This window comes from Dendrobates tinctorius, unplaced genomic scaffold (assembly GCF_039654945.1).
Source record: "Dendrobates tinctorius isolate UK_male_01 unplaced genomic scaffold, ASM3965494v1 ptg000425l, whole genome shotgun sequence".
NCBI classification, from domain to species: Eukaryota; Metazoa; Chordata; class Amphibia; order Anura; family Dendrobatidae; genus Dendrobates; species Dendrobates tinctorius.
Window position 1 is genome coordinate 302,942 of NW_027362089.1, and position 24,898 is coordinate 327,839.

The 24,898-nt window shown below is 46.4% G+C and overlaps 1 protein-coding gene across 1 annotated transcript in view; it reads right to left on the reverse strand.

The window, feature by feature from the left end:
- The window catches only part of LOC141076775 (uncharacterized), a 179,261-nt gene that overhangs the window by 55,209 nt on the left and 99,154 nt on the right, over positions 1 to 24,898 (reverse strand). Inside the window, exons 6-8 of the mRNA XM_073564073.1 lie at positions 19,966 to 20,089; positions 19,763 to 19,857; positions 14,556 to 14,613 (exon numbers count right to left, since the gene is read on the reverse strand). Of these exons, the coding sequence (XP_073420174.1) occupies positions 14,556 to 14,613; positions 19,763 to 19,857; positions 19,966 to 20,089 (277 nt within the window). The remainder of the gene's footprint in view (positions 1 to 14,555; positions 14,614 to 19,762; positions 19,858 to 19,965; positions 20,090 to 24,898) is intronic.

A 24,898-nucleotide genomic window follows, 5' to 3' on the forward strand; every position in this document is an offset into this window, starting at 1 on the left:
TTAACTGTGGGTGCCTCTCAGGGGCCACTTTGGCCTCAGGGTATGATTTGGTGGGTGGGGCCCCTCAGGATCCGATTCAGTGGCCTGGGCTCCTCAGGGCTTGAATTGGTGGCCGGGATCCCTCAGGGTCCAATTTTGTGGGTGTGGCCCTTCAGGGTACGATTTTCTGGGTGGGGCCCCTCAGGGTCCGATTTTGTGGGTGAGTCCCGTTGGGGTCCAATTTTGTGGCCGGGGCCCCTCAGGGTCTGATTTTGTGGCCGGGGCCCCTCAGGGTCCGATTTTGTGGCCGGGGCCCCTCAGGGTCCGATTTTGTGGCCGGGGCCCGTCAGGGTCCGATTTTGTGGTTGGGGCCCCTAAGGGTCTGAATTTGTGGTTGGGGCCCCTCAGGGTCCGATTTTGTGGCCGGGGCCCCTCAGGGTCCGATTTTGTGGGTGGGGCCCCTTAGGGTCTGATTTTGTGGGTGGAGCCCCTCTGGGTCTGATTGGGTGGGCGGGGCCACTCAGGGTCCGATTGGGTAGGTGGGGCCACTCAGGGTCCGATTGGGTGGGCGGGGCCCCTCTGGATCCGATTTGGTGGGCGGGGCCCCTCAGGGTCCGATTTGGTGGCGGGGCCCCTCGGTCAGATTTGGTGGGCGGGGCCCCTCAGGGTCCGATTTGGTGAGCGGGCTCCCTAAGGGTCCGATTTGGTTGGCGGGGCCCCTCAGGGTCTGATTTGGTGGGCGGGGTCACTCTGGGTCCGATTTGGTGAGCGGGGCCACTCTGGGTCTGATTTGGAGGCCAGGGAGGCTCAGCCTCCGATTTGTGGGCCAGGGTCGATCAGCCTCCGATTTGGAGGCCGGGGTGGCTCAGCCTCCGAGTTGGAGCCTGGGGTCACTCAGCTTTCGATTTGGCGCGCCGGCTCTTTAAGACTCATTTCGGTGCGCCGGCCCTTTAAGAGCCAGTTTGGCTCACTGGGCATCTAAATCCACTTTGGCGCACATTCTCTCTCAGGATCATGCGTCATGTGATGAAGCTAGATTTGCATTTGTGCTGTGGGTTTCGCTTTAAGAGCTGATATTATCTGGCAGACACTGTGTCCTGGGGGGTCATGTGAAGTTCGTAGGCGTTGGCATAGTAACTGGGTGTGCCTGCGCATATCAATGAGCTTAACTGCCATTTGAATCGCCTCAGGGCACGTTTTCCCTGTGGCATCATTATAGTGGTTTTAAAAAACCACTATATTGTAATCCGAACGCTGCTAACTTATTCTCCTTCTTATCATTCAGTTGATTTCCGCAATTAATGCGGCCCGAATCGCTACACGCACAGACTCCGTTGAGGTGTCGTTTCGAAGCCAGCGTCCACGAGAGGTGTGCTAAGTATTTTTCGTGTCGATCGGATTTGTAGTTTTTGCGCAATTTGCGTTTGAAAAAACATTTTCCCGTCATTGGAATGAATTGTCTCAATGCTTTTCAATGGGGAAATTTTGCCACAGACAAAACGTGCCCGAGGGGCCCCGCCCACCAAAATCGGACCAAGAGTGGCCCCGCCCACCAAATCGGACCCTGAGGGGCCCTGGCCACCAAATCAGACCCTGAGGGGCCACGGACAACAAGTCGGACCCTGAGGGGCCCCGGCCACAAAATCGGACCCAGAGTGGCCCCGCCCACCAAATCAGACCCAGAGTGGCCCCGCCCACCAAATCGGACCCTGAGGGGCCCTGGCCACCAAATCAGACCCTGAGGGGGCCCACCCACCAAATTGGACCCTGAGGGGCCCTGCCCACCAAATCAGACCCTGAGGGGCCCCACAGGCCAAAGTGACCCCTGAGAGGCACCCACAGTTAAATCGGATGTTGAAAGTCTTGCAGGGGCAGCAGGCAAGTCTCTCTTAAAGGGGCAGCCCGGGCACCATTTCAAAGCACTATCTGTACTTCCTTCAGGAAATACACATCTAGTCTCATTGAAATGTATTGAGGAAAATGTTTATTCAAATGCAAATTGCGCAAAAACTACAAATCCGATCGACACGAAAATTACTTAGCACACCTCTCGTGGACGCTGGCTTCGAAGCGACACCTCAAGGGAGTCTGTGCGTGTAGCGGTTCGGGCCGCATTAATTGCGGAAAATTAACTGAATAATAATACGTTAGCAGCATTCAGATTACAATATAGTGGTTTTTTCAAACCACTATAATTACAATAAGTTGCTTTCTTCAAAGCACTAGAAATATAAGAAATCGGATGACAATATGTTGCTTGGACCTAGAGGTTCCAGCTCCATATTAATAATTTATGGGTAAGATTAACCATTGCATCATGAAACACTGAGGTGTCTAATATAAATCGTACCCAAACATTCCCAAGTTCCAGAACAAGTCACTTTTTTGCAATGAAAGACCAAGAAATGTTAAACACCATTGAGTAAGGGCTGACATTGGCTCTCCATGTATTAGACAACACAAAAGACACTTGCTAGCCAGCATCATGGCACTGTTCCTTGTTTAAGCCATTTTCAGTGTTCTGATATCAGAAAAGTGGATTCCTTCACTCTCCCTATTCTGACAAACTTTTTTTGTTTAAGGCCGGGGTCACACTAACCGACGCAAAATACGGTCCATAATTTACATGGGTAATACGGATGAATGACCCCTAAATAGTGCTCCGTATGTCATCCATAAGCAAGGTGTGGTCGCGTATTTTGCGCATGTCAGCATCCGTATGTAATCCGTATGGCATCCGTATGGCGAGATTTTCTCGCAGGCTTGCTAAATGGACATGTAACGGTTTTGAGGCCTGCAAACAATTTAAATAATTAGCCTGCACCCTATTTTTTGCCTCTGGAACAGGTGGCTGCCTCCATTCTGTCCATTTGTGACCTTGTCTTCACTAGGTGTGTTCGTGTTGTATGTGCAACATGTCAGACAGTCTGAGTTTCAAAACAACTGAGCAGGTTCTCTTCAACTGGCTTTTGTCACGCCACTTTGGTCAACCATACACAGTGATAGTGGATCCGCGGAGGAGGAGATGCATGTGGGTCCATCCACTTTTGAGGCAACGACTCACAAGAGGTCATTTTCACCGCCTCTATTCTTCTCTGCGGGAGCATCGTGCAAAATTCTACCAATACTGTGGCATGAGCCTTGCAACATTTGATCGACTCTTGGAGACAGTGCGCCCTGGGATCACCTTTCAGGACACAAGGATGAGCAAAGCTAGATCTGCAGAGGAGCGACTTCTACTCACATTACGGTATGTACTACACAGCCACATTCTCTATGTTCATGATGTGTTGCCCAAAGTATGTATTTTTTGCTTCTTGGACTAAGTTTAATGCCCTCATCTTATTCCAGATATGTTTAAGCTTACAGACCAGAATGTTATGTGTAATATGTACTGAATATCACGTAGTCATTGTGCGACCAAATATGTGTGCGTTAGTAGATATGAAATCCTAACAAGTTTGGTATGTATGTACCTGTTTTTGGTTAATTTGTGCATTCTAAAATGTTCCTTATCTGCTGTTCTTCAGCTTCCTGTCCACTGGCCCGCCCTCCACCATGAGTTTCTGATTGGAAGATCTACCATTTCTGGCATAGTCAGGTCTACACGTAGTGAAATATGGTCAAGACTACATCAACTCGTCATGCCCGAGCCCAGGATGGAAGACTGGTTGAGGATATCAAGGGACTTTGAGGACGACTGCCAGTTTCCTAATTGTATTGAGGCCCTTGATGGCAAACATATCCGGTGCGTAAGCCGCCGAACTCTGGCTCCCAATTCTTCAAGTATAAACAATACTTTTCTGTTGTATTGTTGGCTCTGGCAGACCCTCAATACAAGTTTATAATTGTTGACATTGGGGCCTATGGAAGGACAGGAGACTCTCGAGTCTTCAATACTTCCATACTGGCTCGGCGGCTACGCACCAACCAGTTGGATCTACCACCACCATGCCAGCTACCAGGCTCCACTGAAGAATCAGTCCCTTATGTCCTTGTGGCAGATGAGGCCTTTCAGTTAACACGCAATGTCTTGAGGCCATATCCCCGGCGCAACCTTGACCACCGGCGCAGAATTTTTAACTTGCGCCTATCACGTGCTCGGCGACTGGTGGAGTGTTCCTTTGGCATTCTTTGTGCCAAATGGCGGGTACTCCAGTCTGAGCTGAGTGAACAAAATGTTAATGAAGTAGTTAAAGCCAGTGTGGTTCTTCATAACTTCACCAGGATACATGATTGTTCTTCCTCTGCTGGTGTTGTGCGTGGGTCGGACAATGTGCGTAGGGCGAGACCACCTATCAACCCTCAACGTAGACCGCTCTCTGGCCTCAAAGTGCGTGATATTTTCACAAATTACTTTATGTCACCTGAGGGGGAAACTTCTTGGCAAGAGCATGCTGTGTCTATGTTATAATTTTTTGGTTTATATGTGTCTAAATATATATATTTCTTCCCCTTCTGATTCTATGACTGTTGAATTGCATTGGTAAGCGTATGTTAGTATGCTGACACGGTTTTTTAGAATTGAGACAGACGTAAAATGTAGTAGACAAATGTTTACTTTTGCCTTTTTTTTTTTTTTTTTTTAAAGCAAAACATATTATTGCCCTATGAGAACTGTGGCAATGGGCCAAATTGGCCTTTTTGCAGTTGTGAACATTTTTTCCAAATAACATTTTCACACATAGAAAAAAAAACAACATAATGCAATACCAAAATGGCTACATTATAAATTTTGGTAAGTTGGGGAAGGAGAAGGTGGAAGACCAGCCTGTGGTTGCTGCTGGCTACTTTGCCCAACATCGCCCTGTGTGGGGGCATACTGTTGCCCATGATGTGGGGAGTGTACTGCCTCCTGGGATTGTTGTGGGTACTGGCCAGAGTGATACGGAACAGGGGCATCTTGTTGGCTCGGGTAGGCCCGTGTCTCATACCCACCAATATATCCATGTCGTCTCCAACTAGGTTGGGACCAGCCTCCAGCACTGGGTGGGAACAAGTGGCCATATTGGTGAGGTTGGCTAGAGCCAGACATATGTGGCTGCTGTTGGGAAGGTTGGGTAGGGGGAGGAAGTGGGTGAGGTATAGGCCCACGTATTTGAGGATCCTCAGAGCCTGCTTGAGCAAGCATGTGTGTGGGGTGTCTAAGGCGCATTAGATTTCTGGGTGAAAGCTGCTACCTCTCCAGATATTCAAATAATTCATATGGGGTATTGGGGTGTGTGCAAGCATCAAGCAGGATCTGAAAACATACTCGAATAAGGAGCCTCACCTCACGGGAAAGGGCACGAAGATAAAGGGCCAGGCTGCGCGATTATGCCTCCTCGCCATCATCATTATTTTCTCTAGCCAAATAGTTGAGGACCCCAGTGTCCACATTTGTACGTGCATCTTGGGCAGGGATCTGGCGCCTTCTTCTTCCTCGCCGGGATGCTCCAGCAGGCTGTGGGGAGCCCCGGAGCTGGGCAGTTGGGCTGCTGCTCATGTTGCCCTGCTCCTCCTGTATGGCTGATGGTGCAGCAGCAGATGGTCCTGGTTGTGGATGTGGTCCTGGTGGTGGGGTTTGTGGAGCAGGCACTGGGTTCTCCTGAGACGATTCTTCACCCATGCTTCTTGTAGGGGGAGAAGATGGGCCAGCCACCTCATCCCCTACAGGATCAATGATGGTCTCTGTATCTGAGCCAGTTTCTTTCTCCGTAAGGTTGGACTGAGTTCCGTTATGAAATAGAACAGAGCAAAAAATAAATCAATATTTTTGGCCCTGTAAAGTATCGGTGTAATGTGGTGTGAGGTATCTACTTACGGTCTCAAATCCAGAATAGGGGCGAGGAAGGAGAGGCAGTCATAATAGATGTATTTCCTCTTTAGGTGGCCCGCATCACCACTCCTGGACCGCTGCTGACGTTCCCGCCTGTATTGGTCGCGGATGCTGCACCAGCGTCTCATCACATCTTCCACTGCAATGTGACAGGAAATTTTCTCAATTTCACATATTTGCTAGGTCAAATTTGCTACCAGTAGCCTAGGCATGTGGCCTTCTGGGGTGTGCTTTCTACCCAGGGCGGCATATATAATTGGGGCATCCAGGCCAGATACACAGGGTCACAATGGTTCAGGGATCAAGTAACTACACTTAATAACTTGGTAGGCTAGGAGGATGAGGAGCTTGTGGCCTGGGCCAAATTATGGCAGTGTAAAACCATGGGTCACATAAAAATCTACCCGCCTCATGAGGAAAAAAGTAGAAGCACAGGAAGGGGGGGCTGATTCTATATGCATTTTTTGACGTGAGGTAATTTTAAACAGTTTTTGGGTTGTACTTACTCAGTTGCTGCTGCTCCTCACGTGGCCGATCACCAAAATCGTGGAACATCTGGTGACATATGCGCCTCCATGACGCCTCCTTTCTTGCCCGGTTCGCATAATGGGCATTACGTTGGTCCCAGATTTCCGGCCGCTCCTGCACTAATACAATCAGCATCTCCACAATGACGCTGCTGTACTCCGTGGAGGCGTACTTCCTGGATGTCTGGAGCGCTTTTTGAGCTCATTTGCATGTCTAAGCTTCCTGATGATGGATTGGCCCATTTCCTGTCACCTGCCAAAAGACCTGCGTATTTCTCGCAAGTCACACGTGTGGTCCGTGTGTAATCCGTATTTTTTGCGCACACAGACTTGCATTGGCGTACTACGGGCGTAGTACGCTGACAGTCCCAGCATGCTGCGATTGGCACGGACCGTAGAATACGGACGAGAAATATACGGCTGGTGCGAGGGACCCCATAGAGAATCATTGGTCCGTGTGTAATGCGTGCTTTTGACGCCTCTCACTCGTCCGTATTCCTCTCTAGTGTGACCCCGGCCTAAGGGTTTTTCACTTGTGAATCATCATTTGTTGTGTATGTGATTAAATCCCCCTGCGGTCTCGGATATGTTGGTGAGAGCCAGCATACCCGAGGCCGCATTTCTCAGCACAAGCCGACCATTCAAAGTAGACACATCCTTCTGCCCATTCTAGCTCATTTAATGATCATGGGTCATTCAATTTTCACAATTGAGGTGGCAAATTATTGAACACATACCACTTGCCTGACAAGAAATTGAAAGAAAGTGAATCCTATATGACCATACTCTCGAAACGTTGCTTCCACGCGGCTTAAATAGAGAATATGAGGTTTACTCTGAGATCTCCTTGCACATCCATCAACAATAGTTAATTCATTATTTGTCTCTTCTTTTTTCTAGATGACCTTACTAATCCCAGGTAGCTATGGCTGGCTTCTTCTGGCTTTTCCTTCCCTTCACTTCGCATCTTACATGGTTTCTCACCTTTTCCTTTTTTATTTTCTTTTTTCTTCTAATTATTATTTACATATTTTTTTCTCTTTTTTCTTCATTTTTTATTTAATTATATACCACACTTCCCTTTGAATACTTATGTTTTTCTTTACCTTTTTTGTTTTACCCGTTTTTGTTATTATCCACTCTGGTTGCATTGCATGTACCATCTATTCTATCTGTTCTTATACTTGGCACTTTCCATCACCGATTGATACCAGTTGAATGGCGCCTGCGCACTACACACCCGGGACTCCGATATCATCTCCATGCTATCCGCATCACACGACCAGAACATTGTTGCCGCCCCGACGTCATAAAAGGTGCCTCTTCCTGCCTCACAGTATCTCCACTACACCACCGGAGTTTCACTACCCAGACCCAGGGCCGTTTTCCCCCCTGGTATTTCCTATAGCGCAGGGCTTATTTTGCACTTTGACCATGTGTTTTGTACACTGCGCTTCATGCCTATAAAATCTACGGTACTTACCCTACTCTTTTCGGCGTTTTCTTGCTCCATCCCCATTGTTTTAGTTTTGCTGCTTCCAAAGTGTTGGGTCATCTTCTATCCAATTTTTTTATTTTTCAATCCTTTCGAATTTTACCTTTTTTATTTTGTGTCCTTCTTTCTGGACATGGAGCCCGTGGCATTGGATCAATCCGACGGTTTACATGCAGGAAGGACAAATGTGGAGTCGTAGTTCATGGAATGAGAACAACATGACAAATTGCAGACACTCAGTACTAAATCCGTGGCGCCACGAATCTAGCAGAACGCGAGGTAACAACTCGCTGAAGTCTTACAATGATTGTGGCAGGTCCCTCGAAGTCTTACAGTATACAAGGAGATTTCTGATTTCAAAGACAACAAATCTTTTTTGGGTGAAGGGGACAGTATATTTTTGAAATGTTCTAAAGACCTTCTGAATTTGGTCCTGAAATACAATCTTCAGAATTATGCAGAGGTAAACCAAGAATTGATTAACACTAAAGATGAACCTCGTTCCCGTTTCACCGATAATCAGTGGTTGTCTTGTGATCGTAACAGTAAGCTAAATAAACAATTGATTCTTAAGGGCCTGTCACACTAAGCGATATCGCTAGCAATATCGCTATAACTTGTGACGCAGCAGTGATATTGCTAGTGGTATCGCTGTGTGATACTTACCTACGACCGCTCCCCTGCTGGTTATCGCTGATCGCGCGAGAACGTCCTGGACCGTTTCTCGTCGTCAGCTTCCTGCGGCGCTTCCTGTGGAGAGACGAGCGATGAGCGTGGAGCCGGGCGGGAGGACGTCAGGATCGCCTAGTGTGACAGGTAAGTAGTGACCCCCGTCCCCAGCGATGTCGCTGGTGAGATCTGCCTGTGTGGCAGCTCACTAGCGACCACTTAGCGATGCACCAGTGATCCTGACCGCGTCATATCACTGGTCGGGATCGCTGGTACAGTGTGACAGGGCCTTTAGCCAGTCAGATATCAAGCAACACAAACGTGATTAATTCTTAAGGGACAAAAGGGATTTAGATTCTGGCATTATCCACATGGAATACAAATAAAAAAGCCCCAAGGAAGAGAAGAGCGAATATTGCAGGTAGGAAAAATAATTCCAGAAAATTCAAAAAGGGCTCACTACTGATTCAGATTCTAGTGTGACTGATGACATGGGCGCTACTACCTCAGCCGCTGTTGCTAATCCATTAACCCCTTTAGGCGCAAGACCAGATGAGGGGGCAGGAGGAGGAACAAATATGGGCGCAATACGCAAGAGGAAACAAGTATCGTGGAGACATTCAATGAAACCACTGACACTAGCAGCCAGATTCGGAATTTGTCTGCCATCTTTTGGACACTGCTATGATATCCGTCTTCTCTAAAGGTTTGGGCTTTTGTCTACCGGGGATTTTTGATATTGTTGACTTTAAGATTGATATGTTTAAGGCAATTAGAAAAAAATCATCTTTATAAAGCACTAGCTGAAGAGCCCGGCGTTGCCTGGGCCTAGTAACCAACTGTGGTTAGTTATAACAAATTATAATGATTATATTGCACATAAAAAACATTTCACATCATATATTCCACACTACATATCTGCAACACAAACTAACTAAACGATCACCCAAGTACTGATAGGATTTTATTTTCAACTCATTCAAGAGCCTTTTGATAAACAACATTTTTGGTTTTTCCTTTCGGTGCAAAGATGAACAGATTTTTGGCAGTTCCAACTCTTGAACAGACCACGTAAAGTTGACCATGACAAAAGCATGGAGATTGCAAATCGATCCCTACTACTTTCAAGGACTCTCCCTGAGCATTGTTAATGGACATTGCAAATAGCAGTTGAACTGGAAACTGGAGGCGTTTAAAAACAAAAAACAAAATCAGATGGAATGAGTGGAATGAGTGGAATGAAAATGTCCTCTCCTTTGGCACATCCTGTTTCTGAGCTGTGTATCTAACCCAATCCTGTGTGATAATGTCTGCTGAGCCGTGTATCTAATCCTATCCTGTGTGATACTGACTGCAGAGCCGTGTATCTAACCCTATCCTGTGTGATAATGTCTGCTGAGCCGTGTATCTAATCCTATCCTCTGTGATACTGACTGCAGAGCCGTGTATCTAATCCTATCCTGTGTGATACTGACTGCTGATCCGTGTATCTAATCCTATCCTGTGTGATACTGACTGCTGAGCTGTGTATCCAATCCTATCCTGTGTGATACTGACTGCAGAGCCGTGTATCTAATCCTATCCTGTGTGATACTGACTTCTGAGCCGTGTATCTAATCCTATCCTGTGTGATACTGACTGCTGAGCCGTGTATCTAATCCTATCCTGTGTGATACTGACTGCTGAGCCGTGTATCTAATCCTCTCCTGTGTGATACTGACTGCTGAGCCGTGCATCTAATCCTATCCTGTGTAATACGGACTGCAGAGCCGTGTATCTAATCCTATCCTGTGTGATACTGACTTCCGAGCTGTGTATCTAATCCTATCCTGTGTGATACAGACTGCTGAGCCGTGTATCTAATCCTATCCTGTGTGATACTGACTGCTGAGCTGTGTATCTAATCCTATCCTGTGTGATACTGTCTGCTGAGCTGTGTATCTAATCCTATCCTGTGTGATACTGACTGCTGAGCCGTGTATCTAACCCTATCATGTGTGATACTGTCTGCTGAGCCGTGTATCTAATCCTATCCTGTGTGATACTGGGCTCCCCCTGCAGTCTGTGTCAGAGGGTGGTCTGTGTTTTGCACGGTAATAAATTGTGTTATTTCCAGATTTACAGAAGGACGATAACACCATAGAAATGATAAGAATAATCGGCAAAATTGTTTGGTGAATTGGAACGCGCAGGGTTAAAATTTTGCCTCACAACATAGCTTAGGACGCTCTCGGCGTCCAGACGTGCGACTGTGCCAAATTTTGTGGCTGTAGCTGCGACGGTGCGGATGCCAATCCCGGACATATACACACATTCAGCTTTATATATTAGATTTGCTATCCAGTTCAGAGAGTGATCCTGCGGTTTTAGAGGGCGAGAATGCACGGGCTCTTGGTCCCCTTGGTTTTATGGTACCAGGGTGTAGTGATGATTTCTGCATTGTTATGTGGTCTGAGCGATCCATCTGTACAGGGGGGTAATTTAGATTGTGAGCCCCATCGGGGACAGCGATGATGATGTGTGCAAACTGTAAAGCGCTGCGGAATATGTTAGCGCTATATAAAGATTATTATTATTATTATTATTATTATTATTATTATTATTAATATACAGCAGTGGGCATTCCATTCACTGGAGTTCAACCCTCAGCTATGCCACCTATTTCCCCGGGGAATATCATTGATTTTTTCTCTGAACAAGTGATTAATGACGTTGAAGCTTTGTCAGGACACAAAGCATCAGTTACCATCAGGAGCCAGGCAGACAAAGGAGGGGACACAGTGCCGAAGAAGCGGATCGCCACTGATCAGACAAGAAGACAGATTTTCTTTCCAACTAAAGTTTATAAAAGCGAGTTGAGAACATTTTTTAGAGACCAAGTAGAAAAAAGAATTTTGTCACGTAAAAAAGCAAAGAAATTGTTACCAAGTTTCCACGCAGAGCCTGTGGGTACCACATCCCAAAAATTCACAAAATTCACAAATCATTAACCCACCCCCCCAGGTGGTCGTATCGGTCTCTGAGCCCCTCTCCAAGTACATGGATTGGCTTTTGCGCCCCATTTTAAGGACAGTACCTTCCTATATTAAGGATGCCAACTCATTTTTATTAGCATTAAGAGCTTTTGATTGGCAGGAAGGTTTTTCTTTGGTGTCTACTGACGTGGTCAATCTGTACACGAGAATTCCTCAGGCAGGGGGGGTAGAGGCGTTGAGGATGAGATTAACAGGGACTGACAACAGTGTTGATTACACAAATTTCACTTGCGATGGTGTTCCATTTATTCTTGAACACAACGCCTCCATGTTTTTGGATAGATGTACTTGCAGTGGGTTGGCACCGCTATGGGCACCCCCGTTGCATGTACTTTTGTATGTCCATAATGTAAATAACTCTTTTTTCAAACATATCAAACTTTATCTAAGTTTATCTAAGATTTGTTGACGGCATATTTATGGCGGGGGACGGATCACAGATTACCTCAATACATCAAATTCCATGACCATGAATTTCACCTCCATATCTGGGGGTATGGAACTTGATTTTCTACATGTGAAAATTAAAATAAATCAGGGATTAATTAACACAGAAGTTTTCCGTAAACCCACTTCAACAAATTCCTTGTTGCATTACAAGTGCGCCCACCCAGCACATGTAAAAAAATCAGTACCATATCGCCAATTTTTAAGGTTAAAAAGAGTCAATAATGACCTCTTGAACCTTGAGGTACAGGCCTTGGATTTATATAAAAGATTCCCAGAAAGAGGATATTCCTAAAAAGTTTTGGACAGAGATAGAGACAGGGCATTCAACCCCGACTCTGTGAGTGCAAATGTATGCCCCTGTGAATAATCGCTCTGCTGCGGCTGCAATGAGTTCGGGTGTAACAAATAAAAAAGCAAAGAAAACGTTACTGGAGGTGAGGGGCCGGGACACAGTGCGTGTTCCCTGGAGAGGCTGGGACGTGGTGCACATAGCCTTGAGAAGCTGAGACACAGTACACATAACTCTAAGAGGCCAGGACACAGTACGCGTTCCCCAGAGAGAGGCCGAGACATGGTGCACATACTCTCAAGAACCCGAAGCATGGTGCACGTTACCTCCAGAGGCCAGGACAGGGTGTGCACACCACTTCCACATGGCTGAAGTGCGTATGTGCATACGTGGCTCATGTCACGTCTGAAAGATGGGTACACTGTGGACATATAGTATACCTGAGTGACCGGGACATGGTCCTAACAATCTGGGGACTAACCACCTGGGGTCTGATAGAGAAACCTTGAGAATCATGGTATCATGGGACCTGCTCACTGATTCTGCTATTGTGATCAGGATCCTCCTGCCTCCTCATAGGTTTTAAGATGTTCTAGTCAGGACTCTCCAGTCTCGTCATAGATTGTAAGCTCTTGAGATCAGGACACTCCTGTATCACAAAAGATTGTAAGCTCTTGACATCAGGACACTCCTGTATCCTCATAGATTGAAAGCTCTTGAGATCAGGACACTCCTGTATCCTCATAGATAGTAAGCTCTTGAGATCAGGACACTCCTGTATCCTCATAGATAGTAAGCTCTTGAGATCAGGACACTCCTGTATCCTCATAGATCGTAAGCTCTTGAGATCAGGACACTCCTGTATCCTCATAGATAGTAAGCTCTTGAGATCAGGACACTCCTGTATCCTCATAGATTGTAAGCTCTTGAGATCAGGACACTCCTGTATCCTCATAGATAGTAAGCTCTTGAGATCAGGACACTCCTGTATCCTCATAGATAGTAAGCTCTTGAGATCAGGACACTCCTGTATCCTCAAAGATAGTAAGCTCTTGAGATCAGGACACTCCTGTATCCTCATAGATCATAAGCTCTTGAGATCAGGACACTCCTGTATCCTCATAGATTGTAAGCTCTTGAGATCAGGACACTCCTGTATCCTCATAGATTGTAAGCTCTTGAGATCAGGACACTCCTGTATCCTCATAGATCGTAAGCTCTTGAGATCAGGTCACTCCTGTATCCTCATAGATCGTAAGCTCTTGAGATCAGGTCACTCCTGTATCCTCATAGATCGTAAGCTCTTGAGATCAGAACACTCCTGTATCCTCATAGATAGTAAGCTCTTGAGATCAGGACACTCCTGTATCCTCATAGATTGTAAGCTCTTGAGAACAGGACACTCCTGTATCCTCATAGATTGTAAGCTCTTGAGATCAGGACACTCCTGTATCCTCATAGATTGTAAGCTCTTGAGATCAGGACACTCCTGTATCCTCATAGATTGTAAGCTCTTGAGATCAGGACACTCCTGTATCCTCATAGATCGTAAGCTCTTGAGATCAGGACACTCCTGTATCCTCATAGATTGTAAGCTCTTGAGATCAGGACACTCCTGTATCCTCATAGATTGTAAGCTCTTGAGATCAGGACACTCCTGTATCCTCATAGATTGTAAGCTCTTGAGATCAGGACACTCCTGTATCCTCATAGATCGTAAGCTCTTGAGATCAGGACACTCCTGTATCCTCATAGATTGTAAGCTCTTGAGATCAGGACACTCCTGTATCCTCATAGATTGTAAGCTCTTGAGATCAGGACACTCCTGTATCCTCATAGATTGTAAGCTCTTGAGATCAGGACACTCCTGTATCCTCATAGATCGTAAGCTCTTGAGATCAGGACACTCCTGTATCCTCATAGATTGTAAGCTCGTGAGATCAGGACACTCCTGTATCCTCATAGATCGTAAGCTCTTGAGATCAGGACACTCCTGTATCCTCATAGATTGTAAGCTCGTGAGATCAGGACACTCCTGTATCCTCATAGATAGTAAGCTCTTGAGATCAGGACACTCCTGTATCCTCATAGATTGTAAGCTCGTGAGATCAGGACACTCCTGTATCCTCATAGATAGTAAGCTCTTGAGATCAGGACACTCCTGTATCCTATCCTCATAGATTGTAAGCTCTGGTAATTAGGAATATGCAGTATCCATCCCAGTGAGGGACAGCAGGGAGAACATTATAGATATAAAGGGGAGAGAAGCAGATGATTTGTGGAAGTCTCTTACCATTTCCTGATGCTGTTATGGTATCTTCCATTCCACCCTTCACTCCTCCATCACTTTCCTGCAAGAACCCAATAGGACACGAGAAAAATTAGAATAAAGAAAAAAAAGAACTTAGATGATCCTGAGTTCACAGAAAGGTGAATCCTCTCCCTAAGTAAAGACGCCTGGTATCCCTGCTGGGGACTGCACCTTCTTCTCTCCTCTCCTTGTGGTGGTCCTACTGGGAGAAACTGCTCATCTCATCTCTTACAACTGCACTAATGGATTACGTCCCCCTTAAACGACTTATTGTCGCGTTGCAGATGAAGTGGCAGTAATGCAGGCACACTGAGTCCAGAACTCATTATTATGGGCACCACATAGTCCTCTATACAGTATACAGTATTATGGGCACCACATAGTCCTCTATACAGTATACAGTATTATGGGCACCACATAGTCCTCCATACAGTATTATGGGCACCACATAGTCCTCCATACAGTGTTATGGGCACCACATAGTCCTCCATACAGTGTTATGGGCACCACATAGTCCTCCATACAGTGTTATGGGCACCACATAGTCCTCCATACAGTATTATGGGCACCACATAGTCCTCCATACAGTATTATGGGCACCACATAGTCCTCCATACAGTATTATGGGCACCACATAGTCCTCCTTACAGTATTATGGGCACAACATAGTACTCCATACAGAATAATGATCCCCATATAATGCTCCATACAGTATAATGAGCCCCATATATTGTTCCATACAGAATAATGAGCCCTATAGAATGCTCCATACAGTATAATGAGCCCCATATATTGCTCCATACAGAATTACGGGCCCCATATATTGCTCCACACAATATATGAAGGGTCCCATATAACGATCCATATATAATGAGCCCCATATAATGCTCTAGTATATGATGGGCCCCATATATTGCTCCTTACAGAATGATCACCATATATTGCTACATACAGTATATGAAGAGCCCCATAAAACTCTCCATATATAATGAGCAAAAGACAAAAAACTGACTGGCACATCCAGACTAGTGTGAATAAGTGCATAACAGGAGGAGCTACCTCCATATACAATATACAAAAAAAGGTTGCACTCTATCATGCTAAAGCATGTCAATGTGGAATATGTGAAATTTGAAAAGCAATACAGCTTTGGAGTATTAGGAAAAAATATGAGACACTTAGCATAAAATTTGATATCATATTAGATGGGTGTCATGAAATATGACGTAAGTCTTATTGTTGAATCACGCACACTGAACTCTGCTACATCTGCTTATGACATGCCAGCCCAGAAACACGCTGTGGGCTTGTCCCCCCCCCCACAGCTCCTGCTCCCTTTTCAATACAGCTGTAACTTGAGACTCCAGTGTGTGATCTCACCCCTCCCTCCTGCTACCAGCTAAAACTGGTAGAGCAGCTTTCAATCCGCATGGTGAGTTCTTTGTTCTAGGAAACTTAAATATTAGGGCATATCTCAACCCCAATTATGGATATAAGTATGAAAGTTACACATTTGGAATGTGCATTGATAGAACTACACCCCAGTGAATTTTCTACGTTCCAGTAGCAGCCGAATCCAAGTTATGGATTTGGCCTGAAGCGGGTTATGGACTTATATGAATGCCAATTTCACGCTGAGAAAAAGGATAATTTTGTCTACTTCCTTCGAATCTCACAGCCCGAGTTACAATGGTTACGAGGTTTTAGTAAGTTCTTAGCAACTTTGGAAAAGGTTACTTGGCACTCAAAATCGGAGAAGCAATTTTTTCTTTATTGTGCATCCAGACAAAAATGGACTCATATCATATGAACGTTTTCGGTCCAACAACGGACTTCATCAGAAAGGTCTTTTTGTTTCTTTAGAGTAGACTATAAGTTACAAAAAAAGTAAACAAGAAAACAAAACAATATGTCAGAACAATGCTATAGACATATAGTACACTTTCAGAATAATAAATAATAATCTGACGTCAGAAGCAGGATCTATAGTGAAGGAAAGTGACTGCAGAAATTCATTCCAAAAGTGTAAAAGGATATCCTTTTTACTTATAGCCATTTCACCATAGTTGTGGACTTTGGTCCCTGAAAAAATTTTTGTTACTCATAAATTTGTTTTCCTTAACCATGTTCTCACCCTCATTTATGGCACAGATGAAATCTGAAAACTGCATCTACACTTTTGGATTGTCTACTCTAAAGAAACAAAACGACCTTTCTGATGAAGGTCCGTTGTTGGACCGAAAACGTTGATATGATACGAGTCCATTTTTGTCTGGATGCACAATAAAGAAAAAATTGCTTCTCCGATTTTGAGTGCCAAGTAATTTTGTATATGTCTATGGGTTGGAAACCTTACTTGAGCACCAATTCTCCTCTGTTTTTCTCTGGAGTGCCGTGTTTTTTTGTGTACTAAACTTTGGAAAAGGGGCGTACATCCCATTGCTTTGCCCCCAGTGAGGTCACCCAGCTAAAATTATAAGGCTAGGAGGCTGATTCAGGGGGCATTCAGACCTGGGGGAAACAGCGTATATGTTACACCACTCTGACATACTCACCCGGCCTCCACTCCCACGCCGTCTCTACATACTCACCCGGCCTCCGCTCGCACGCCACAGCCTCTCACCACCCGACGGCCACGACGGTCACCTCTGACAGGCTCGCGGCCGACGCCATCTCTATGCGCATGCGGCATAGGCCGCGCCTCCCTTCTGCTTCTTGTGCTCCGGCTGTGACCTGACCCGGAAGCGCCTTCGGACCAATGGCAGACCAGATGGGGCCATATCAGGCCGCTTCCCCCTGAGGGAGGCGCCTGATCGCTGTGTTACCTTGCACACTGGGCCCTGCTTCCTCCTGTGCTCTCTGCAGCCTCTCGGTTCCATCCTCTGTTTCCTGCAGCAGCCTCACAGCCCTGTCATCCGTGTTCCCTGTAGTATTCTCCATCCTACTCCAGTCCTGTTCCTGTTCCATCCTACTCCAGTCCTGCTTCCTGTGTTCCTGTTCCATCCTAATCCACTCCTGCCTCCGGTGTTCCAACTCCATCCAGCTATCCACACTCCTACAATCCTACTCCAGTCCTGTCTCATGTGTTTAGCTCCAGCCATCTCTCCACGTTCCAGCCTTACAGTCTACACTTCAGTCCCGCACTCCTACTCCAGTCCATCCTGAGCCGCCCCTCTCGGTACCGGCTACCGTGGTACTTGAACCCCTGGGCCTGCTCCTAACGGTCCCTGTATAGGGGTTGGTTCCACCTGGCAGCTCGCCCGGGGCCCCTCGGTGCCACAGTCCAGAGCGTCCACTCCTGGAGATTCCGGCTCCTGACCACTCATGCTAACAGTATACCATCCATGCTGTGGGCTGAATCCTTGCCTTTGGGAACTCCTCCCCCCCACCACATGGCTTCCCATGGACTGAGATATCTGTAAGTGTTCATTTTCACCTTTAATCCTTCTTTATTTTGTAATTGCCTGTACATTCTATAATTGTCTCAATTTGTAACATCTTTTTGTATATTTGTAAACACTGTCTACTTTTTGAAGTAAAATACAAAATTACTAGCTTCGTTTCTCCTTGCTCTATAACGTACTTTCATGTCTCCTGGGGCTAAATTAACGCTACTGTTCGGGTCGGCCCCTGACCCGATATTAATTAAGCACGAATCAAGGGGCTGGCGGCAGACACATTGGTGGCAGCGGTGGGATAACCAAATATATCCCCCCTGTAATTCATGACATATTGGTGGCAGCAGTGGGATATACATAAATTCCTGCTAAAGAAGAACTAGGGGCAACCAAACACCCCCAGTTCATGACAATGGGCAGATATTTGGCCAAATTTTATGCTAAGTGTCTCATATTTTTTCCTAATACTCCAAAGCCGTATTGCTATTGAAATTTCACATATTCCACATTGACATGCTTTAGCATGATAAAGTGCAACCTTTATTGTATACCATATATAATGAGCCCCATATACTGTCCATATATAATGAGCCCTATATAATGCTCCACACAGTACATGATGGGCCCCATATAATTATCCATATATAATGAGCCCCATATAATGCTCCACACAGTACATGATGGGCCCTATATAATTCTCCATATATAATGAGCCCCATATAATGTTCCACACAGTACATGATGGGCACTATATAATGCTCCATATATGAGCCCCATATAATGCTCCACACAGTACATGATGGGCCCCATAATTCCCCATATATAATGAGCCCCATATAATGCTCCACACAGTATATGATGGGCCCCATATAATGTTCCATATATGAGCCCTATATAATGCTCCACACAGTACATGATGGGCCCCATATAACAGTCCATATATAATGAGCCCCATATATTTATCCAGTATATGATGGGCCCCATGTAATGCTCCATATGTAATGAGCCCCGTATAATGCTCCAGTATATGATGGGCCCCATATATTGCTCCAGTATATGATGGGCCCCATATAATGCTCCAGTATATGATGGGCCCCATATAATGCTCCAGACAGAATGGGCTCCATAAAATGCTCCAGTACATCATAGGCCCCATATAATACTCTATACAGAATGGGCCCATATAATGCTCCAGCACATGATGGACCCCATATAATACTCTATACAGAATAGACCCCATATAATGCTCCAGTATACGATGGGCCCCATATAATGCACCATACATAATGGGCCCCATATAATGCTTCAGTATATGTTGGGTCCCATATAATGCTCCATACAGAGTAATGGGCCCCATATAATACGCCAGTATATGATGGGCCCCATTAATTGCTCCAAACATTAAAATAAACAGTCACCTCTACTCACCGGCCGCTGTCTTCTGGGTCTCAGCTCTGTGACTGCTCAGAGGAGGGAGCGCACAATAGTCACATCATCGCGCCCTCGGACCTCAAACGTCACAGAGTCAGATGACACGGAGGACAACGCAGCGTAGGAACGTGGAGAGGTAAGTATTGCAATTGGGGGCCCATAGCACGGTTGCATCCCAGACAGCAAGTGAGTCCCAGGCCTGCAACTACCGTCCATGTTCTCCACTGCCGAGAGCGCACAATCAATTGTGTGCTCTACTGCAAGCACGGATTCTGGCCGAGCACGCACTCCACTGCCAAGTGCCCCCACAAAAGCTTCAATACATCAGTCAAGAATGGATTTCCAGAAATATTCACCAACCTCTCCATCCTGGAGGACAATTCTCTTTTCCTCCTCATCCATGGAGTATACAGGACATGGCCATCTCTCTGCTGAATCTGTCTGACGGCAACGATCTGTAGATGAAGTCAGAATGCATCATCTATATGTGATCATCAGAAAAGGGGGCATCAAGGAGACCCTCAGCCCATTTCCCCCCTATAAGTAGGATTGCCTCCTCTTACCTGGAGATGAGAGCAGTTGATGGTTCTCAATCATAAAGCTCCTGTACTGATCCCAGTGTCCTTCTATATAATCCAACTCCTCCAGGGTGAAGAAAACAGCGACGTCCTGACACCTGAGAAGTACCTGACAACCAAAAAGGCAGACATCACCCAGAATCCCCCAGTGTACACTGTATAATCTCCCAGCAGTCTCCACTCCTCCCATCACCCAGAATCCTCCAGTGTACACTGTATAATCTCCCAGCAGTCTCCTCTCCTCTCATCACCCAGAATCCTCCAGTGTACACTGTATAATCTCCCAGCAGTCTCCTCTCATCACCCAGAATCCTCCAGTGTATACTGTATAATCTCCCAGCAGTCTCCTCTCCTCTCATCACCCAGAATCCTCCAGTGTATACTGTATACTCTCCCAGCAGTCTCCTCCCATCACCCAGAATCCTCCAGTGTGTACTGTATAATCTTCCAGAATTCTCCTTTCATCACCCAGAATCCTCCAGTGTATACTGTATAATCTCCCAGCAGTCTCCTCTCATGACCCAGAATCCTCCAGTGTGTACTGTATAATCTCCCAGCAGTCTCCTCTCATGACCCAGAATCCTCCAGTGTACACTGTATAATCTCCCAGCAGCCTCCTCTCCTCACCCAGAATCCTCCAGTGTATACTGTATAATCTCACAGCAGTCTCCTCTCATGTCCCAGAATCCTCCAGTGCACACTGTATAATCTCCCAGCAGTCTCCTATCCTCTCATCACCCAGAATCCTCCAGTGTATACTGTATAATCTCCCAGTAGTCTCCTCTCATCACCCAAAATCCTCCAGTGTATACTGTATAATCTCCCAGCAGTCTCCTCTCATCACCCATAATCCTCCAGTGTATACTGTATAATCTCGCAGCAGTCTCCTCTCATCACCCAGAATCCTCCAGTGTATACTGTATAATCTCCCAGCAGTCTCCTCTCATCACCCAGAATCCTCCAGTGTATACTGTATAATCTCCCAGCAGTCTCCTCTCATCACCCAGAATCCTCCAGTGTATACTGTATAATCTCCCAGCAGTCTCCTCTCATCACTCAGAATCCTACAGTGTACACTGTATAATCTCCCAGCAGTCTGCTCTCATCACCCAGAATCCTCCAGTGTACACTGTATAATCTCCCAGCAGTCTCCTCTCCTCGCCCAGAATCCTCCAGTGTACACTGTATAATCTCCCAGCAGTCTGCTCTCATCGCCCAGAATCCTCCAATGTACACTGTATAATCTCCCAGCAGTCTCCTCTCATCACCCAGAATCCTCCAGTGTATACTGTATAATCTCCCAGCAGTCTCCTCTCCTCGCCCAGAATCCTCCAGTGTACACTGTATAATCTCCCAGCAGTCTGCTTTCATCGCCCAGAATCCTCCAGTGTACACTGTATAATCTCCCAGCAGTCTCCTCTCATCGCCCAGAATCCTCCAGTGTATACTGTATAATCTCCCAGCAGCCTCCTCTCCTCTCATCGCCCAGAATCCTCCAGTGTACACTGTATAATCTCCCAGCAGTCTCCTCTCCTCACCCAGAATCCTCCAGTGTATACTGTATAATCTCCCAGCAGTCTCCTCTCCTCTCATCACCCAGAATCCTCCAGTGTATACTGTATAATCTCCCAGCAGTCTCCTCTCCTCACCCAGAATCCTCCAATGTACACTGTATAATCTCCCAGCAGTCTCCTCTCATCACCCAGAATCCTCCAGTGTATACTGTATAATCTCCCAGAAGTCTCCTCTCATCACCCAGAATCCTCCAGTGTGTACTGTATAATCTCCCAGCAGTCTCCTCTCCTCTCATCGCCCAGAATCCTCCAGTGTATACTGTATAATCTCCCAGCAGTCTCCTCTCCTTTCATCGACCAGAATCCTCCAGTGTACACTGTATAATCTCCCAGCAGTCTGCTCTCATCGCCCAGAATCCTCCAGTGTACACTGTATAATCTCCCAGCAGTCTCCTCTCATCACTCAGAATCCCCCAGTGTATACTGTATAATCTCCCAGCAGTCTCCTCTCATCACCCAGAATCCTCCAGTGTATACTGTATAATCTCCCAGCAGTCTCCTCTCATCACTCAGAATCCCCCAGTGTATACTGTATAATCTCCCAGCAGTCTCCTCTCATCACCCAGAATCCTCCAGTGTATACTGTATAATGTCCCAGCAGTCTCCTCTCATCACCCAGAATCCTCCAGTGTATGCTGTACAATCTCCCAGCAGTCTCCTCTCATCACCCAGAATCCTCCAGTGTATACTGTATAATCTCCCAGCAGTCTCCTCTCATCACCCAGAATCCTCCAGTGTATACTATATAATCTCCCAGCAGTCTCATCTCCTCACCCAGAATCCTCCAGTGTACACTGTATAATCTCCCAGCAGTCTCCTCTCATCACCCAGAATCCTCCAGTGTATACTGTATAATCTCCCAGCAGTCTCCTCTCCTCGCCCAGAATCCTCCAGTGTACACTGTATAATCTCCCAGCAGTCTGCTTTCATCGCCCAGAATCCTCCAGTGTACACTGTATAATCTCCCAGCAGTCTCCTCTCATCGCCCAGAATCCTCCAGTGTATACTGTATAATCTCCCAGCAGCCTCCTCTCCTCTCATCGCCCAGAATCCTCCAGTGTACACTGTATAATCTCCCAGCAGTCTCCTCTCCTCACCCAGAATCCTCCAGTGTATACTGTATAATCTCCCAGCAGTCTCCTCTCCTCTCATCACCCAGAATCCTCCAGTGTATACTGTATAATCTCCCAGCAGTCTCCTCTCCTCACCCAGAATCCTCCAATGTACACTGTATAATCTCCCAGCAGTCTCCTCTCATCACCCAGAATCCTCCAGTGTATACTGTATAATCTCCCAGAAGTCTCCTCTCATCACCCAGAATCCTCCAGTGTGTACTGTATAATCTCCCAGCAGTCTCCTCTCCTCTCATCGCCCAGAATCCTCCAGTGTATACTGTATAATCTCCCAGCAGTCTCCTCTCCTTTCATCGACCAGAATCCTCCAGTGTATACTGTATAATCTCCCAGCAGTCTCCTCTCCTCTCATCGCCCAGAATCCTCCAGTGTACACTGTATAATCTCCCAGCAGTCTGCTCTCATCGCCCAGAATCCTCCAGTGTACACTGTATAATCTCCCAGCAGTCTCCTCTCATCACTCAGAATCCCCCAGTGTATACTGTATAATCTCCCAGCAGTCTCCTCTCATCACCCAGAATCCTCCAGTGTATACTGTATAATCTCCCAGCAGTCTCCTCTCATCACTCAGAATCCCCCAGTGTATACTGTATAATCTCCCAGCAGTCTCCTCTCATCACCCAGAATCCTCCAGTGTATACTGTATAATCTCCCAGCAGTCTCCTCTCATCACCCAGAATCCTCCAGTGTATGCTGTATAATCTCCCAGCAGTCTCCTCTCATCACCCAGAATCCTCCAGTGTGTACTGTATAATCTCCCAGCAGTCTCCTCTCATCACCCATAATCCTCCAGTGTATACTGTATAATCTCCCAGCAGTCTCCTCTCATCACCCAGAATCCTCCAGTGTATACTGTATAATCTCCCAGCAGTCTCCTCTCATCACCCAGAATCCCCCAGTGTATACTGTATAATCTCCCAGCAGTCTCCTCTCATCACCAGAATCCTCCAGTGTATACTGTATAATCTCCCAGCAGTCTCCTCTCATCACCCAGAATCCTCCAGTGTATACTGTATAATCTCCCAGCAGTCTCCTCTCCTCACCCAGAATCCTCCAGTGTATACTGTATAATCTCCCAGCAGTCTCCTCTCATCACCCAGAATCCCCCAGTGTATACTGTATAATCTCCCAGCAGTCTCCTCTCATCACCAGAATCCTCCAGTGTATACTGTATAATCTCCCAGCAGTCTCCTCTCATCACCCAGAATCCTCCAGTGTACACTGTATTATCTCCCAGCAGTCTACTCTCCTCACCCAGAATCCTCCAGTGTATACTGTATAATCTCCCAGCAGTCTCATCTCCTCACCCAGAATCCTCCAGTGTACACTGTATAATCTCCCAGCAGTCTCCTCTCATCACCCAGAATCCTCCAGTGTACACTGTATAATCTCCCAGCAGTCTCCTCTCATCGCCCAGAATCCTCCAGTGTACACTGTATAATCTCCCAGCAGCCTCCTCTCCTCACCCAGAATCCTCCAGTGTATACTGTATAATCTCCCAGCAGTCTTCTCTCCTCTCATCGCCCAGAATCCTCCAGTGTACACTGTATTATCTCCCAGCAGTCTCCTCTCCTCACCCAGAATCCTCCAGTGTATACTGTATAATCTCCCAGCAGTCTCCTCTCATCGCCCAGAATCCTCCAGTGTATACTGTATAATCTCCCAGCATTCTCCTCTCATCACCCAGAATCCTCCAGTGTATACTGTATAATCTCCCAGCAGTCTCCTCTCCTCACCCAGAATCCTCCAATGTACACTGTATAATCTCCCAGCAGTCTCCTCTCATTACCCAGAATCCTCCAGTGTATACTGTATAATCTCCCAGCAGTCTCCTCTCCTCTCATCACCCAGAATCATCCAGTGTATACTGTATAATCTCCCAGCAGTCTCCCCTCATCACCCAGAATCCTCCAGTGTATACTGTATAATCTCCCAGCAGTCTCCTCTCATCACCCAGAATCCTGCAGTGTAAACTGTATAATCTCCCATCAGTCTCCTCTCATCACCCAGAATCCTCCAGTGTATACTGTATAATCTCCCAGCAGTCTCCTCTCATCACCCAGAATCCTCCAGTGTATGCTGTATAATCTCCCAACAGTCTCCTCTCATCACCCAGAATCCTCCAGTGTATACTGTATAATCTCCCAGCAGTCTCATCTCATCACCCAGAATCCTCCAGTGTACACTGTATAATCTCCCAGCAGTCTCCTC